At 44.1% G+C, this 14,986-nt stretch overlaps 1 protein-coding gene across 1 annotated transcript in view; it reads left to right on the top strand.

Moving 5' to 3' along the window:
• astn2 (astrotactin 2) overlaps positions 1-13,816 on the top strand; it is a gene marked incomplete at both ends in the record, with an annotated part of 337,790 nt that extends 323,974 nt beyond the window's left edge. The window contains 3 exons of the mRNA XM_080530321.1: positions 621-721; positions 1,317-1,500; positions 13,579-13,816. Of these exons, the coding sequence (XP_080386447.1) occupies positions 621-721; positions 1,317-1,500; positions 13,579-13,816 (523 nt within the window). The remainder of the gene's footprint in view (positions 1-620; positions 722-1,316; positions 1,501-13,578) is intronic.
• Positions 13,817-14,986: the final 1,170 nt, after the last annotated feature.

The raw sequence follows: 14,986 nt of genomic DNA, 5'->3' as shown, positions 1-14,986 counted from the left end.
TGAGGGTGAGGCAGTACTGTGTTGGGTACTGGGTGGTCCTGGGGAACTCTGGGTATGGTACGGAGCTTTAATATGTTTTGCATTTAGGAGAGTGGAATTCCGTCATTAGAGGAAGTGGGAGTCCCACTTAATGCTGCTATTACACGTAATGGCTGCCGTGCCGTGCTACGCTTTCTCTCTCTCTCTCTCTCTCTCTCTCTCTCTCTCTCTCTCTCTCTCTCTCTCTCTCTCTCTCTCTCTCTCTCTCTCAATCACATGCCCTGGACGTCTACTAGACGTAACTGAATCCTGAGGCTCCTCAGCCCTGGCTGGCCCCACTCTCCTGCCCCGGCTCGCTGAATTATGGGTATTTTCAAACGGGTTCCCTGGCTGTCAACAGTAGCTCCTGAGAACAGCATGTATAGTGGGTACACATTGTGTGACTACATGCTTTGAGCTTTAAAGGATGCTCGGAAATGATGGCTGCTGCTCAAGCCGTTGAAGGTTCACTAGACAGATGTATCTTGATTGATTAGATGTAAGCTTGTGTAATTATTGCTTTCTCTCTCTCTCTCTCTCTCTCTCTCTCTCTCTCTCTCTGTCTCTCTCTCTCCCTCTCTCCCACTCGATCTCTCTCTTAGGTTCACCCTCTATGCTTTGGACAGTCGAGGCAGTCGTTCAGAGTCGAGCTTTGTGTCAGTCAGGACATCTTGTCCCATGGTGGATGATAGCAGAGCAGAAGGTATTCCATCACACACACACACACACACACACACACACACACACACACACACACACACACACACACACACACACACACTGTCACACTCTTTCTTTTCTCCATTGCATTCCTCCCTCCTTAACACCTTAAAATGTAATTTACTGCATCCCCCACACTTCCCAGCCTGCCCCTGTAATTCTAACCTCTGTTCTGTTCTTTTCCTTTTCCCCAAACACTTCTTTGCTTCTCCGGGTATCTAAGTAACCTTAGTCCCAGATTAGAGTAACTGTGTGAAAAGGACGAGCTGTGCCTAGTGTGACCTCACAGAATCGTCTGCAGGTTACTCACCTCGTCTACATTTGTTTTTCTCACCATCCCTCTCTCACTCTCTCCCCTCCATCAAGAGAGTTTGTCTTCATGGCAACTTGTACAAAAACTAATAATGTTGATACAATAATAATAATAACTTTATTTGTATAGCGCTTTTCCTGCAAATGTTGCAGCTCAAAGAAGATGATTGGAAGATGATTAATGTATTTCTCCCTCTCTCTCTCTCTCTCTCTCTCTCTCTCTCTCTCTCTCTCTCTCTCTCTCTCTCTCTCTCTCCCTATGGCAGAGATAGCAGACAAGGTATATAACCTGTACAATGGCTACACCAGTGGTAAGGAGCAGCAGACGGCCTACAACACCCTCATGGAGATCCCTCCTCCCCTGCTCTACCGGGTACAGCACCACTACAACTCACACTACGAGAAGTTCGGAGACTTTGTCTGGCGGAGCGAAGACGAACTGGGACCCAGGTGAGACTGAGGCCCAATCCCCATTCCCTTTTCTACCCCTACGGCTCGTTTTCGAGTGCCACTCTTTTTTGAGCCAAGGCCTCGGAACAGAGACACAAGCCATAGTGGTTGAAACGGGACAACCCTTCAAGACCCTGATACGTCATCAGTAGTATCATAGAAAAGCATTGACGCTCCCAATTCATTCACAACTTAATTTTTATGCTATCAATCGACCAAACAAGTTGTCAAATAAACAATGCTTCATTATCAGACCATGACAGTTCTAACCTGTATGAACCCTGCCAGTCTGCACTGATATAGGACAACAGTGCAACAACTTCGCGGCTGAACTTAAGTTAATACGCCATCAAAGGGAAACATGGAAAAATGCATGACTTACAGGGAGCGCTGATTTATTTTTATGGCTTTCCGAAATCTGATGTGAGAGGAACGCTGAAGAAACAGCCGCTGTCCCCTGCATTAGTCAACTACATGCTCCTTGATGAGTCTCAATAATATTATATAATAACAACTGCTCGGATTAGATTGCGTGTTGTTTTGGTTTAATAAGTCCCGCTATACAACTATGACATTAACCTAAGATAACAAAATGGTTATCATTTATACTTTATTTATGTAAACCAGCTCCTTTCCCTTCTTGTTTTTTTTTGTTTTTTTTTCTTTCCTAGCACCAGGGGAGCCCCCCCTCCCAAATGTCGTTGTTTGGTACCTGTACTATAGCAATGACAATAAAGACCATTCATTAATTCATTCATTCAAGATGGTTATCATAATTTTTTTAATCTTTATTAATAAGTAATTACAGAAAACAGTAAATTACATTTGTGGCTGTCTTCCGTATTACATAGAGCGAAATCAGATTTCTGTAGATGATTCGCAATGCATCCTGGGGGGTAGGGCCATGCTTCCGAATGTAGTCTGGTCGTGAAAAATGTCCAAACGAAGCCGAGAATAGCCCTCCCCCTTCCCCCTAGCCCTCGATGAAATATGAATTGGGACACCCCTACCCTAAACGTGAACGCTCAAAACGAAGCCGTAGGGGTGAAAACGAAGCCGTAGGGGTGAATCGGGATTGGGCCTAAGGCACATGCCGGAGGTTTTTCCCCAACGTCTGGCCCTGTGTCACTGTTTGTCCGGCGTCAGTGTCACTCCGATGTTGTCTTCTCCGCTCGGTGTGGACGTGACCTGAGCCACCCCACAGCAGTGCTGTTCCGTTGTTTATGTAAGAACATGTCCTTGCTGGGGATCCAGACCCAGGATCCCATATATGTTTTCAGTATCAAGTTATAAGTAACAGCTCCTCTAATTGGACCAGATGCTTATTCCTTTCCTCTCGGGTAGAAGTTGAGTGATTTGAGGCAGCACAAATGTAGTGTTTATGATCTTTTGAAACACAATAAAATTGGAATGACCACTATGGTTCTCCAAAATGCCTTTGGGTTTGAGCTGGCTTTCGTATAGAAACCCCATGATCGTTTTCGCCGTCATCTTCAGTTTTCGAGAAGTGTTGAATCTTTCCATTCCAGTGGATTTGAGAATGGCGGCCTTCCAACCCAGTAACATGAGGTTGTTTTTACATAACCTCTGTATAGCTAGTCAGGAACTTCAATCTGTCCATTGTAGACCGCACAGCTCTACTGTTTCTGCAACCATCTCCAACAAAGGTAGATCATCAACACCTGTAGAATACACAAACACACACACACACACATACACTCACACGCACACACAAACACACACACACACACACACACACACACGCACGCACGCACACACACACGCACAACACCATGGTCAGCAGTAATTTTGGACAGCAAAATATTGGTTTAGGCTTTCACTGCAAATCCTGGCCCATTAAACCAATCATGAGCGGGTTTGTTCCATTGGAGTACCATCTCAGAAGGACATAAATCTCATAAAAGAATCCGCACGGCGCGCTCATATATTTTCATTTTCGTTTACTCAAGTTCATCCGATGTTTTTATTTCCTCTCGTTTACCTTTTTTTATTCATAGTTTGTACCCAATTGGTGACTGGACACAAGTGCTAAGTCTACAAATTACTGCCTTGTTATTACAAGGGCCTGGAGGAACGGAGCCAACCGCCTCTGAGCCCTAACGAAGCCGGGGCACTCTGGCGCTTGGCAACTTCACGAGTGTCGCGGCGCACGGGGACCTGCGCTTGTGTTTTGTGTATGTGAGGAATATTCATTCATAAAAGCAACTTCTCTGGTTACCTGTAAAGACCCGAGGCCCCCCCTGTAAAGGCAGGAATGGTTCTATATAACGTGAGGGGAGTCAGGAGGAGGCTATGCGGTCGTTCCCTGGGCAGGACCGGTCCGTACACCGCACCCACGGGGAGCTGTAGGAGCAGAGGGCACCCCGAGAGTCCATAGATTTACCCTGAAAGACAATATTTGATATAGAAATAAATAATCATTCCAAAATAATATTCCGAAGCCGGCTATTTTGTCGGCTATTATAGGTTCCAGGGTATTCAATCCACGCTGTTCTGGAAATGTCTGTGTCTTGTTTCCCCCTTGAATGAAAACAATAGGTAGATAGTAGCAGCACTCAGACCCGGGCGTTATCTCCTGGCCTGTCTGGGAAGCCCACAGTATCACCACACTAATGGCATTCATGTCATACCAGGCATGTTTGTGAATGTTATTGGACCATTACTCTCACTTTGTCACCCTCACACACTCACACACACACACACACACACACACACACTGGCACGCACACACACACACGCGCTGGCACGCACACACACACGCTGGCACACACATGCGCACGCACACACACGCACACACACCCACATGTGCACGCACATGCACACACACACACACACACACATACACACACACACACAGACACACACACACACACACACACTGGCACACACACACACACACACAGACACACACACACACACACACACACACACACACACACACACACACAGTTGTTTATGCTCTCATTTGAACCAGAGACCCCCCACCTACTGTCTTTATGGTGGTTCATAAAGCCTCACCTTATCATTCACACTCTTCACTCACTTTTTCCAACCACAGTGTTTTTGTTGTGGGTTGTGGGAAGTATGGCAGTGCAGACAGGCGAGAGTACCTTGCTGTCTTCAGATTGTCTCCGTCCATAATTTTTTTGCAAGATCAGTGTTACCGTTGTACTTTCCATTCTCTCCCCACAACCATCAGCACTCGATTAGTTTAGCTATTCATCTATCAACTGTATCCTCCTGTTGTTTTGATTCTATTATATATTCCTGTTGTCTAGTGCAGTGATTTTAGGGTCTCTTACATAAGGAAACCACAGTTGTGTCCCCTGACATTGTAAGATTAGTGCATTTGGGTTTTTCTGTTTCTTTTTCCCTGTCTACTGCAAGAGCAGGAGCTGAGTTGCGCAATCGGACGTTTGTGTAAGTCTTTCTTGTGGAAGGCAAATGGGTAAGGTCAGTTTTGGACTATGAGGTTACATACCCGGTTCAGATTACAACCCCAACGCCAAAACAGCTCTCTTATGCCAAACCAAACACTAAAATTGACAGTCAAGTAACACTAACTAAACTTCCAACTCCATTTCCTCCTCGTTCGCATAAAGATGTCCTGCAGACCCCTGTCCTGGTCCTGCCCTCAGTAACAGACCACCCCCGGCAGTGTTTTTAAAAATATATATATATATATGAAAATACACACGAGGGGAAATTAGCAAGATATGGAGACGGAGAAATTCATAGACCAGCAACAACAACAAAAAGAACACATTTGAAATCCATGGCATGTGAGCCATACCAGGTTATGACAACGGTTCAATAGTTTAGTGATGATGGCAACATTCGGCCTCAGGTTTCAACCCCCTATTTTGTTATGTTCACCCCCATTGCCTGGAAGCCCCCCCTCAGCAGCCATAAATAATATAATACATTTGGAATAAGTGTGTCTTAAGGAAGATTATGCCTTTTTGGAGGCTGGTTGTGGGGAGGTGGCCTTGGGGGGTGGGGGGGGGGGGAGCACAGAGGAAAGTCCTGGGGAAGGCATTTGGATGAGTGACAGACGGTTATTTACGGCCTTAAATTGGCAGGGTTTGGCCTTGTTGGGCTGATTTATGACCCGGCTCTATCGGTGGTGCCGTTTAAAAGGTAACAGAGTGGCCAAGTGAAATGTGAGCGCTCGGCACAACTCTAGGAGCCACCGACGCAGCCACCGACAGACCGTAGTCACGGCCACCGACAGACCGCAGTCACAGTGAGCTCTGGACAGGGCCTCTCCCCTCTTTACCTCACCCCGTATGGTTTTATAGAAATGCAATGCTCCGCGCAACTAGATTGTATGTCTTGCATGTTGTTTAAGTTCTACTTTGGGTGGAGTTTCAATACTGTAGATCTTACTTGTCTCTCGTCTCGGGGGCACCAGACTCCTAAGAATTGTATACAGTATGGAATTGCTGTCCACTTTGACGGAAGGAAGATCAATGTTCCCTTGTTAAACCAGCGGTGTGTTAACCAGCGGGGCAATTTTCTACCCTCGTACACTCCCCCTCATGGATTTAAAAAGAATAGACTGTTGTGTAGAGTATGATGGAAACCAGTCCATGAGGGGAAGTGCACAAGGGCACACTTCTGGCTGAAGGGTAGAGAAATGGTGAAAAGTGAACATCCTGCCATTATCCCCCCGTGTAAAAGTTGGCCTCAATTGGGCCTACAGTGGGGGAAATAAGTATTCAACATATCAACACATTTTTTATTCAACATATTTCCATTGCAGCTATTCACATGAAATTTAGACCAGACATGGTATTAACTCAATCCATTAAAACTGTTATGCGCAAAAAAGGGGAATGGCACAGGAAATAAGTATTGCACACGCTAACTGAAATGTATTTAATACTTGGTGGAGAAGCCTTTGTTTCCAATGACAGCTTCAAGACGCTTCCTGTAAGAAAAAACGAATCTCTCACAGTGATCAGGTGGGATTTTAGTCTTTAAGTCTTGAAGATTCCGGTGGGCCCGCTGGTGAATCTTGATCTTCAGTTCCTTCCACAAATGTTCTATTGGATTGAAGTCTGGCGATTGAATAAGCCAGTCCAACACCTTTATTTTCTCCCCGTTAAACCAATAGAGGCTCATTTGCAATATGTTTTGGATCGTTGTCCTGCTGGAAAAGCCACCCATGTCTCATGCTCATCATCCTGTCGGATGACAACAGATTATTCTCAAGAATTTCCCGGTACATGGCATGAGACATCAATTAATTTTCCCTTCGATTCCATCAGTACCATGTGAAAAGAAACAGCCTCATAGGAACCATATACAGTATGGGTCAATTGCTGCCAACTATGACTGATGGATGATCAAGGGATGTTCCCTTGCATTCCAATGTTCTACCCTAATGTACATTCCCCTCATGGATTTAAAAGAAATTGACTGTTGTAAAGAGTATGATGGAAACTCCCTCCATCCATGCTTGCACCAATCCATGTTTCCACCTCCACCTCTTGCACCAATCCATGCTTCCAAACCGGACTTCACTGTAGGTATGGTATTTTTAGGATCATTTGGATCACATGGTGTGTCGTATTGTTGCCGACAAGTTAGATTTGTGTCTTGCCTGACATTAATGTACATTAATCTACGAGTACAGGCTTCTCCAAATGTTCTGTTGCAAACTTCAAACAAGCTTCAAAATGCCTTTTCTTCTCGAGATCGAGAATGGAGACCGTGGTGGTGGAGTGCATTGCCTATTGTTTTTCTTTGTGACAACTGTACCCACTGCTTCCAGGTCTTTCTGAAGCTCTGCTTGAGTGGTCCTTGTATCTTGGGCTACTCTTCTGACTAACTTTCTGACTGCCCGGTCAAAAATCTTGCGAGGAGCTCCTGTGTGTTGCCAGTTGATGGTCGACTGATGGTCGACTGATGTTCCTTCCACTTCCAGTGGTGCTTATAGGAACATTTAGGAGTTGAGAAATCCAGCATTACTATGCTGCTCAACAATGCAGGGCTTAAAGTACTCCGGCACAGTGCCGGATTTCCGGCGCGGGGGAATTAAAAAATAAATAAATATATCACACGCTATTGGTTTACATCGTAATTTAAAGAGTCGTCTTCAGCAAAGAGACAGTTCCGCCTACCAATGGTATTGCTCAAGCCAACCAACGACTTCAAGCCAATCGGAGGCAGAGTAGTGGGGGCGGGCCTTAAGAAGTTTGAGTGTAATGTGAGCTTGTAGAGACATTCGCTTTTAGCAGCCCGCTGTCTCGCTAACTTTTGTCTATTCAAATGGAAGCAAAGTTTCTCAAAACTGGCGAAGACACAGCTATATTAGAACGAGGAGTAAAAAATAAATGGCGCTGGGCATGGATAGAGGAGAGTTGTGGTGACGGGAAGCCTTATGGGACGTGGTGCCTCAAACTGAGGGAGCCGGGTGCTTGTTTCTGTACGCCGTGCTCGAAGAGACTCCTCTACGGCAGTAGTGGGAAGAAGGTGATCGCTCGACACGCCTCAGATCCCGGTCACCAAGCATCGGTTCGAGCACTCGCTCACACAACAACCTTGCCGGGAGCGACGGCTACAGGTACCATTTTATCTTCAATGACTGACCGTGTTTGCGAGCAAAAGATCCGAGTGTGTGCGTTTATAGCCGAACATGATCTGTCTTTTACAGTGGCTCAGCCACTCGTCGATTTGTGTAAGACGCTATCACAAGATAAAAATGCACTGTCAAAGCTGTCCATTTCCAACCAGCACGCCAGCTATTTAAACACACATGGCCTTGCCCCGGAATTAAAAAAACGGCTATGTGAAAAGCTAAAAAAAGCTAAATTTTCGATGAATATCGACGAAGCTACAAATCTCAACATGGACAAAATCCTCAATGTCCTTGTTCGTTTTTTTGATGATGATCTGGGCAAGGTAACGACACAACACCTAGCCAGCAGGAAACTAAACATCGCCAACTCCTCAGCCCTTATGCAGGAGCTCAAAGATATCCTGGAGTCCAATGGTCTTGACTTGTCACTTGTCATCAGTATTCTGCTTGACAACTGTGCAGTGATGAGAGGAAAGAAGACTGGACTGGAGACACAAGCAAGGAAGGAGAACCCTAACCTGCTCGACATATGTGGAGATACAGTTCACATGGTGAACAATGCCGCCAAGGCCATGATGAGCCCATTTACCTCTGAGGTGGAAGGATTCTGCAATGACATCTATTATGATATAGAAAAGTCCTCAAAACAGAAGGAGATCTTTGCAGAGTTCCGGTCTCTTCTTCATCAACCAGTCAAGAGCTTAATCAGGCCCATCGGCAACCGCTTTCTACAGATCCTGGAGGTGTGTATAATGAGGGGTGAAAGCAACAAAAATATAGGCTATTCATAAAAAAGATTTTAATATTAATTAATGTGTATTACTTCCACCCCTCATAGGTGTGCAACAGGTTACATGAACTTATGGATGTACTAGTGTTGCACTACTACCATGTGTTGGATCCAAATGAAGAGCATAAATACAGGTAATGCAAATTATGTTAGTGTTAAATGAACAGTTCACTGTTAATGATTTGTACTGTATTGCTTGTGTTAATCTGTAGTTAATGGTGTAGAGACTAGATTTCGGATAATCAATTGCTAAAATAAAAAGATAATCATTTGCTAAAAATGTAATATAAAATTCATGAATTAGTTAAATTAGTAATCTGTGTGTGTGTGTGTTTGTGTTTACTGCAGATGGCTTCTTAACCAAGTGTTTGAAAGGCATGCACTAACATTTGAGGAAAGGGCCAGAGTAGATGTTCTTCAACAAGAACAAGCGGCAGCATCCCGAATGAGAACAGCAGAGAATCAGAACCGGAAGGCACGGATCTCTGTGCTATTCTTGGAGTTTGATAGGTTGACAGCCTTGATTGACATGTTCAGAGGTATATTACAAGTAGGCTAACTCGAGTGGCAATAGCTGTACATGAGCGCACAACCCTGACTGATGTTTTATTCCTCTCAATCCAACAAGAACAGAGTAATAATGACTGCTAGTGTAACATATTATATGTGTCAAACCTTTTGATTGGTAGTGAATATATTTAAATGTTCTGTCATGTAATTGCTTTTTAATTCTTCTTCTTATTATTATTATTCTTATGTTGTCTGTACTGTATGCATGCACCAACAACCATAGCAAATTCCTTGTATGTGAAAACGTACTTGGCGAATAAAGTCATTCTGATTCTGATTCTGATATTTTGTACTTTGTTTGCAGGTGTCCTTCCAACCTTTCAGAGATTTCTGAAAAAACTGCAGCATGAGAAACCCCTGGTGCACTTGCTGCATGTGGAGATGGTGGCCCTGGTCAGAGAACTGCTGTCCAATTTCATGATGCCCTCCGCCATCCCACTGAGTGCAAAGAGGCTAGTCAAAGTTGATGTCCAGAGTCGAGACTTGCAACTGTCTGACAAAAGGCTGTTTGTCGGCACACATTGCTACTCTGCACTGAACAAGGCTCGTGTCGAGGGGAAGATATGGGTTAACAAGCTCTACAGTTCTCTCAGAGAAGGTTATATGAAGGCAGCAGATTTCCTTCTTAAAAAGCTTCCTCTCGACAACCACATCATCACTGCACTCTCGGCTTTGACTCCTTCTTTGATTCAAGATGAATCTGTCTGTGGGGCTTTCATCACATTAGGCAAGGCCTTGCCTAATGTAGTTGAACCAGAGGAGATTGGTCAACTAGATGAAGAGGTACGGGCATACCAAATAGATGTGGACCTGGTAGCTCGTGGCCAGAGTTACATTGAGGAAGAAAGTCGACTTGATGTAGACTGGTGGAGTGGAATCCTGAGAGATGCGAAATTTCCTACTCTGGGTAAGCTGGTCAAAGCACTTCTCAGCATCTTCACTGGCCCCCTGGTTGAGGGATCCTTCAATCTCATGGATGACATCCTTGAAGCAGACAGATGCTCAATGAATGTGGAGACTTACGAGAGTCTTGCAATTGTCAAATCTGCATTTAAAGCAAGGGAGTGGACAGCCTCAACGATGATGATAGACCAGCCATTGAGGAGGTCCTGCCTGGCGTCATATCAAACATATCAGCTGCACCTGAATAAGAAGAAAGAGAGGGAAGAGGCACTAAAGAAGAGAAAGCTGACAGATGCAGCAAGGGTTCTGGCTTCAGTGAGAGTAAACAAACTAGTGCACCAGGCCAGGAATATGGCTGCACAACCCAAAGCCTCCACTGGACCACCCAAAGCCTTCACTGCCTCCACTGGACCACCCAAAGCCTTCACTGCCTCCACTGGACCTCCCAAAGCCTTCACTGGACCTCCCAAAGCCTCCACTGGACCTCCCAAAGGCTCCACTGCCTCCACTGGACCTCCCAAAGCCTTCACTGCCTCCACTGGACCTCCCAAAGCCTTCACTGGACCACCCAAAGCACTCAAATCCTCCACTGGACCTCCCAAAGCCTTCACTGGACCACCCAAAGCACTCAAATCCTCCACTGCACCACCTAAAGCTTTCTTTGGACCACCCAAAGCACTAAAATCCTCCACTGCACCACCTAAAGCCTTCACTGGACCACCCAAAGCACTCAAACCCTCCACTGCACCACCCACTGCCTCCACTGCACCACCCACTGCCTCCACTGCACCACTCAAAGCGTCCTCTGTCTCCCCTGGAACACTTAATGCCTTGAAAAGGAGTGTCTCTGAGAAATTGCAGGGCTTTGTTTATGACCCAAAAAGAAGGAGATTATAAGTGATAGTGGCTTAAGTAATCAGTTTGTTCTTTTAAAGACATGTATATATTTATTCTGTATTGTTATAGTGAGATTTGTTGTTTACAAGGAAAACATGCACTCTGTATTGTTATAGTGAGATTTGTTGTTTACAAGGAAAACATGCACTTTTTGTTTTCCCATGTCAGTGCAATTTATTTTGAATTCTTATGCAAAACATTTGATGGGCTTTATCACAACCTACCTCATCCTCATGCACTAAAAGTAGCCCAGCCCTTTTCAGTTGCTTTATTAAGCATACTAGTGTAGCCTACTATGTTATTTTTGTATTGACTGATGCACTTTATTTATTTATTTTTTGATATTTTATTTATGCATTTTCAATTTACAGGGATAGACAAGATGCACTTTATTTTTGACACTCTAAAAAAAGCATTTATGTGCACTGTCTATAACAGATTCTGTTTGTTAGAGGAAATAATAAATGAACATTTGAAGAGTCAGAAGTGTTCTCTTTGTTGTGTTAACAATAGTGAGATTTGGTGAGATCACTATGGAATATTAAATCATCAATCTTTGCTCACTACATAGCCTTTCTTACCTTCAGGTGTGCATGAACTACAGGTTATCAACTGTGAAATTATATCTGTTCTCATATCGGTTATCAGCCACGAGAAGCGGGTAAACATCGGTATCGGTTGGAAAAAAATGCATATTGTGCATCCCTAGACATATATGTTGTATTGACTATTAAATAGTATTAATGCATTTAAACATTGAGACAAGAAGCTGTCTTCTGTACCCGCTCTCCCAATATCTCAAACTGTGACCCCCCTCCCCAAGAAAAAGTTTCAGGCACAGGATTTTTTCCCACTTTAAGCCCTGACAATGTGAAGGTCTTAGGAAAGATCTTTGCCTCTACCCATCCTGAGATGTTTCTTGCAGGAAAGCTTGATGACAAATGATTTGTTTACTTGCATTCAGAGGTGTGAAAACCTTTTTCAAAAAGTGGAAGTACTTACCCACCAACATGCACTAACCCAGATGATTCTAATTAGCACAGGTAGGAGAACTCATTAGTGGCATAAGCTGGTTTAGTGCTTTCTTACTGTGTTCAATACATTTTTCCTGTGTCATTCCACTTTATTGCACATAGCTTTTTTTATGGATTGGAATGTTACACTTGCTTTATCTTTTATTGAGTTAATACCAATGTCTGGTCTAAATTTCAAATGAATAGCTGCAATGAAAATATGTTGAATAAAAACATTGTTGATGTGTTGAATACTTATGTCCCCCACTGTATGTTGTGACGTAAGACACAGCCACTGAGGGAAGAGACTGAAGATTCAGTCAGCTCTGTTGTAGCGACTGTTTTGTTCAAATAGTGCACGTTGTATTGCCTGCTACTAATGCTAGCACCTGCACAATTAAAGCATTCCTCTTGTAGTATGTTTATATCCTGGAACTCTTCAATTCTGATCCCCAACCTGCTTCTCTCTTGTACGCATTCTGAACCCCCAGTCCTTAACTTGTCCACTTTATTTTGGAATTTCAAAATGCATGAAAAATGTTGCCCTTTTTTTTAACAAACAAGTGAAAAGGTTGTCTGTGCTCCTTGCTTAACCAAAGACAGATGCTGATGCTTAGCAGAGACCAAATGTCTCAAAACAAAATGGAATTTGCCTCCCTCCAAGTCAGGTTTATTTTTGTATATTTGTAGCTGTTCATATAAACTCAACAACATTACAACACAGAGGTAGACCATCTTCATGTGAGTGAAGTATGCTACTGAAGTATGAGAGAATGTGCTGGAAAGAAATTGGCTGTGTGTGTGTGCGTGCGTGTGTGTACAGTATGTGTCTGTGAGGCCACATGTCTGCCCATCTACCTTGAGCTGGCCTCAGCCATGGCCCCCTCTCGCCAGGGGGGTGAGCTGGCCTCAACCATGGCCCCCTCTCGCCAGGGAGGTGAGCTGGCCTCAACCATGGCCCCCTCTCGCCAGGGAGGTGAGCTGGCCTCAACCATGGCCCCCTCTCGCCAGGGAGGTGAGCTGGCTGCCAACACCGACCAGAAACAGACCTCTCCTCTACTCTCAGCCTGGGATTCAATCAAACAATCAAATATGTGACAAACCACAGCGAAAATATAACAATTTTTATATTTGAGAAATGTGTGGTGTGAAGAGCCATGATTACATGGAAAAGTGTTTTTGTAGTAAGTTGCTGTAATTATAATGATGATGAATATAATGATGATGATGATGATGATGAATTATGATGATTATGATTATGATGATGTCTCAGACCCATCCTGTGTTTCTCCCCCAAGGAAAGCCCACCTGATCCTCCGTAGGGTGGACCGGATCAGCCGGTACTGCCGGGCCCTCCTGCGCAGCGCCTACATCCAGAGCCGGACCGACACCATGGCCTATGTGTTCTGCCGCAGCGAGGAGGCACGCCCCCTCAGTAACGCGTGGCACGGCACGCTGCACGACACCCGCACGGCCTGCATGGAGAAACTGATCGCCATACAGCGCAACACATACGGCAACGCTAAACTCCGATGAGACTGGGCAGATACTACCAAACCACAACGTCATCTAGATACAGGACCACCCCTCCCGCCTCCTGGCTCTCCTCTCTGCTCTGGTGTCTCCACTGACTGGTGTGTTGTTGTTTTTTTCTGAACCAGGAGAGACACAACAAAAACTTCAACCACACTGGACCTGCTGTAAGAGATGCTCCCAAGCCTCCTTTTCGTGACCTCTTTTGGTAAAATAGAGGGGTGAATAAAGTGCTAAGAACTGCAAGAAGAGGAACATTCATATTTTTGGAAGGAATAGATCAAAATGCCAGTGAGCGCTGAGGATGAGGGATGCGTGAGCATGTAAATTAGCGTTCAGCCATGAGGACTATTTGGTTGATCACACAAACTGATTGTAACGTTGCAGTTCCCCCATGGCGCCTCAACCGTGGGGGTGCTCCAGGGAAAAAAAAGAAAAGAAAAAATAAGCTCTTCTCTTTGCTGTCTCTCCTACATCTGGAGAGATGTCAGCGAGTCAGTTAGCAGCCATGTCTCCTTTGATTTTCTTTCATAGGTCACCTGTTTTACTGGATACCATACCACGACCTCTTGACGATAATGTACAGTGTTTTTATTACTGCAGGCCAAAACAGAGAAATCCCTCTTGGCCAGGTTGTGATTTCATAAACTGCACCATACTGTACGTATCGTGAGTAACACTCGGCAGTTAGACAACTCCTCAAACAGACAATATTTTCAACGTTTTATTAGGATATTTGTTTTCTTCTAAGATGTTAAAATATGTGATGCTTTGAATCAATGACAGTAAGGTGTACTCAGCAAGGACGTATTGACTATTGCAAGATAATGAAGGAAAATTGTGAGCCGGTGAATTAAGATTGTCCATGAATCTGCAAAAGAAAAGATAACAGTTAATGTCAATTGTAGTGATTGCTGAGTGCGTGTGGTCTTTGAATGTTGAAACCTTGACTGTGTGGCTCTTTTACGATTTTCTTTATTTCTTCATTGCAAAAGCCATGGACAATGTCCTCATTAAACTTCAACTTATCATTTTGAAAATGTTCAATTCATGTTATATCAATTGTGATAGTAAATTATTATATTGTAAATATTAAATTGTAAATAACATAATGTATTAATATGTGGCTTTGATTGTCTTTTTCTGAAGAATGTGAAATATTAAATATGTACA

The sequence above is a fragment of the Nansenia antarctica genome (genome assembly GCF_963989245.1).
Source record: "Nansenia antarctica genome assembly, chromosome: 4".
NCBI lineage: Eukaryota > Metazoa > Chordata > Actinopteri > Argentiniformes > Microstomatidae > Nansenia > Nansenia antarctica.
The sequence above is the reverse complement of the archived record's forward strand: the minus strand, read 5'-3'. Positions and strand labels throughout refer to the sequence as shown.